This window comes from Penaeus vannamei, chromosome 38, assembly GCF_042767895.1.
Source record: "Penaeus vannamei isolate JL-2024 chromosome 38, ASM4276789v1, whole genome shotgun sequence".
Classification (NCBI taxonomy): Eukaryota; Metazoa; Arthropoda; class Malacostraca; order Decapoda; family Penaeidae; genus Penaeus; species Penaeus vannamei.
Window position 1 is genome coordinate 8,675,375 of NC_091586.1, and position 5,000 is coordinate 8,680,374.

General features: G+C 28.4%; 1 protein-coding gene across 1 annotated transcript in view; it reads left to right on the top strand.

The window, feature by feature from the left end:
• Positions 1-5,000, top strand: part of LOC113806692 (sonic hedgehog protein) — a 29,022-nt gene that overhangs the window by 19,533 nt on the left and 4,489 nt on the right. The window contains exon 3 of the mRNA XM_027357856.2: positions 3,947-3,987. Coding sequence (XP_027213657.2) covers positions 3,947-3,987 — 41 coding nt within the window. The remainder of the gene's footprint in view (positions 1-3,946; positions 3,988-5,000) is intronic.

Genomic DNA, 5,000 nt, shown 5'->3' on the forward strand with positions numbered 1-5,000 from the left:
GTAAGAATGTAGAGATAATGATAAGAACGACAGTGATAATGATGATAATGATAATGATAATGTTGATGATAGTAAAAATAAGAAAATAGTAATGATGATAACAATTATGATAATATTAATGATAGTAATAATAAAAAATGATAGCAATGATGATAATAATAATAATGATCATAATGATAATGATGTCAGATATAATAATGATGATAACAAAAATTTTAATACTAATGATGGTAATAATAATAATAACAACAATTATGACATTAGTAATAATAACAATAATGATGATAATAGTAATAATAACAATAATGATGATAGTAATAATAACAGTAATAAGGATAATGATAATGATATTTATAATGATATTAGTGATAATAATAATGATAATGATAATATTTTTTTATTAATGATAATAATTATGATGATGATTATGATGTTGATAATAATGATAATGGTAATAGTAATAATGATGATGATGATGATGATAATAATAATAATAATAATAATAATAATAATAATAATAATAATAATAATAACAAAAATAATAATAACAATAGAAATAACAATGACGATGCTTATAATGATGATGGTAATGATGATAAAATAATCATAATGATGATAACGATAATAATAACAATAATAAGGATAATTATGATAATGATAAAATGAATTAGATAACCAAGAATAACAGTAATCAAAATGATGATGATGATGATAATAATAACAATAATGACAATAATAATAAGAATGATGATGATAATAATGATAATGATAATAATAATAATAACGATAATAATAATAATAATAATAATAATAATAATAATAATAATAATAATAATAATGATAATAATAATAATAATGATAATAATAATAATGATAATAATAATAATTATTATTATTGTTGATATCATAACAATAATAATAATGATAATAATGGAAATTGGAATAATTATTATTATTATTATCATTAGTATTATCTTTATCATTATTAGGCCTATCATCATTACCATCATCATTATTAATATAACTAGTATTACTGTTATTATTGTCATTATCATAATTATTATCATTATTATCAGTATACTTATTACAATTACTAATTGTTATTATTATCAATGTTATTATTATTATTGTTATTAGCAGTATTGCTGATTTTACCGTTATTATCATTATCATGCTTATTATTATATGATTATGAATATGCTTATGGTTATGGTGAGTATTTTTATCATTATCATTATCATTACCATTAACATCATTATTATTATCATTATCATTATTACCTTTGCTAAGGAGGTTATGTTTTCGGCGCGTTGGTTAGAAGGATAACTTACAAAGTTATGAACAGAATATCATTGTTATTGTTTTTCATATCACTATTATTATCATTACCATTATCAACATTACTGCCATTAACATTATCTTTCTCATTATTATTCTTTAATTGTTATTGTCATTTTCATCATCATTATTATTATCAGTGTCTTTATTATTATCATCATTATTATTTTCGTTATCATTATTACTATTACTATTACTATCATTAACGCTATCATTATTATAATTAACATTACCATCATTATCATTATCAATATTGTAATTGCGATTATACATATATATACATAATGAGAATAATGAAATAGTAATGGTAGTAATAATGATAATTTAAGCTTTATCTGCAGCGCCAAATACGGATTTCAAGTCACGTGGGCAGAGCATCGCCGTTGTCCGTTGAAAGAAAAAGTATCGTACAATAGGAATTAGCCATTTTTTTTTTCTTTTTATATGGTTTTAGACTAATGTTGTCTATATCCCCTAAACAAAGGCAAAAGTCTCGCACATAGAGCTTGGTGCGGGACAAGGATAATAATGATGATAAAAATACTATGCCTCTATTCATATTTTGCTATTTATTAAACATGTCGACTATTCCTGTTATATTTTGTTAGTAGATATCGAGTGGAACCCTCTTGATGCCCTGATGTGTCTGAAGCTCTAGGATAAAAAGAAAAAAGAAAAACATACTATTTTTTTCTATTACTATAGTTATAATGACGACAGTAATAACAACAACAACAACAATAATAATAATAATAATAATAATAATAATAATAATAATAATAATAATAATTGTAATAGTAATAATGTTAAAAATTATTATCATCATATAATTACACTCCTTAATATTATTATTACCATTATTATTATTATTATTATTATTATTATTATCACTATCACTATCATTATTATCATATATCATTAATACCATCTATATAAGAAAAAACGCAATATTTTAGTATTAGTGGAACTTTATTCGAAGGATCACTTGTATATATCAGAATGTATAAAAAGTTCTATGTATTTTTCTGGCCAGACATGCCAAAATAGCGGAAAAACTGCCAGATTATATTGTGACTGGAAAGCGGAAATCCATACGTAACTGCAGACTGCGGATTTAGAGTCTAGAGGTAACCCTAACGGAATTTGTACACATAATAAGTACAGAATTTCGTCCTGTGTGGAACCTGCAAAGCTCACACGTCAACACACTCACTGTTATCAACGTGTAGGCTTATGAACATCTGATACTGTGATTTGAGTAAACTGTAATGAGGTTAAGGAATTGCAGGAGAGTTAATATATCACGAAATACGTCCCTAGTAACTGTATTCCTCTGTCAAACACATTATAGACTAGGAAAGTTCAGTTATAGACCGCTGAATATGTACTGATTAACATTACTGCACTGTTTTCATGGTAGGCCAGACTCCAGAGGCTCTCGGCAGCTATAACAGACGTGCAATAATTGTCGCAAAGAAAAGCAATTTGGCCATTTGTGCCAAAGGCGGTAGCATGCATCCGATGGTGTAATAATTTTCTTGAGGGTGTGACATTTCGGTATGTAAAAAAAAAATGTGGATATGTATTGCCATTCGTATGAATTTCCCAATTCATACATCTGCCCATTGTTACAGAAACACATAGTATATTTAGTATTCATGTAAATTGTTGCCTTTTATTGAAAAATAATCATGAACAGTCTCTTACGAGTTTAAAGATAAAAGTAAATTACTATTAAAAATCAAACCAACAATTATTTATCTTCCAGTTCTCAATACTGCCTTTCATGTCAGTTGTATTACGTTTTTTAACTCGAATCTAAAAAGAACCGTTATACCTCTCTGTATAAACATATACCAGTTTTACATACGTTTCACTACGAAATGTATTTTAAATTCTCAGATGGCCTAATGATGAGTTACAAAAAAATAAGTTTTTAGTTTTTGGCGGTTTATTGCACATCCTTCTTAACGAGCTGAATGGATAGGTTAACACGCCTGTGTGGGCGGAGCTTAAATTTCAAATCGCTGGAAATGGAGCATCAAAATGTTTCAGCAACTTGTCAATGAGGACAAGGGCGAATAATGATGATAATGATAGAAGAATGATTATGATAATAATAATGTTAATAACTACAATGATTATTATGTTAATAACTACAATGATTATTATGTTAATAACACTACAATGATGGTGTTAATAACTACAATAATAATAATAAATACAATAATAATGTTAACAGATGCAATAATAATAACAATAACTACAATGATAATAATGACAATAACAATGATAAAGACAATGACGATAATCATTATGTTAACAATGATATCAATAATAACTATGCGTCTCTTAACTTTATCATGACAATATCTATCTATCTATCTATCTATCTATCTATCTATCTATATCTCTATCTCTATTTGTATCTATCTATCTATCTATCTATCTATCTATCAATCTATCAATCTATATATGTACATATATATATAATATATATATATATATATATATATATATATATATATATATATATATATATATATATACACACACATAAACATATATGCAATATGTATCAATATACATTTCTTTTTCTCTGTTTCAGATCACGGGAACAACTGGGAAGCATCGGTGGATTTTCTTCGGGTGAGAAACGATAAATCAATAAAAAAATAAGAATAAATAGTAAAGAAGAGGAAGAGGATGAAGAAGAAAAGACTGGAATAAACATGATTTGAATAATGAATAACAAAATACACAGATATACACATAAAAACAGACGCAGAAGTATACAGATGCATACACAAACAAACGTTCATATCTCTCTCTCTCTCTCTCTCTCTCTCTCTCTCTCTCTCTCTCTCTCTCTCTCTCTCTCTCTCTCTCTCTCTCTCTCTCTCTCTCTCTCTCTCTCTCTCTCTCTCTCTCCCTCCCTCTCTCCGTATGTATGTATGTATGTATGTATGCATTTATGTGTTTATGTAGGCGAACGTGCATACACACACAAACATATGCAAACAAACACACAAAAACATATGTGTGTGTTTGTCAGTTTGTGTGTTTGTATGTTTGAGGCCCATCTTGCTCTCCTCTCTCTTGTGTCCCTTATTCGCGTGACAGACTGAAACCCTCGTTAAGATAAGCATTTCTGCCGTGATTACTTGAGGTCCGGGAAGTTATGTGAATACCTTTCTTTACTCGGTCTTCTATCTTTCTGCAGGCGCTTCCATTTTCCTTGACGTTTTCTAATTTTTCTCAGTCCTCTTGCCTTACCCCACTTTCTCTCTTCATACGTTGTCTCCTTTTCCCTTGTTCTATTTATGTTTTTTTTTTCTCGTGTTATTGTCATTTTCCACAGGAGTCTGTTCATCCGTTTTCCCCTTTCTTCCCTCTCTTTCGCCTTCTCTCCCTTTTTTTCTCATCCTTTGCTATCTCTTCTCCCAGTTTCGTTTCCTTGCCTTCTCCCTTTCGTCTTTCCCCTTTTCCTTTTCCCGTCTTACTTCGTTTCCTGTCTCCTTCTTTCTCCTTTCTTGATTCTCTCTAAATCCTTTTTCTCTCTTTTCTCTCACCTCCTTCCCCTCCTTTATCCCCTTTGCCTCCCCTCCCTATCCCCCTCTCCCTTCGATTATTTCCCTCCCCCATTCCCTCCTCCTCGCTTC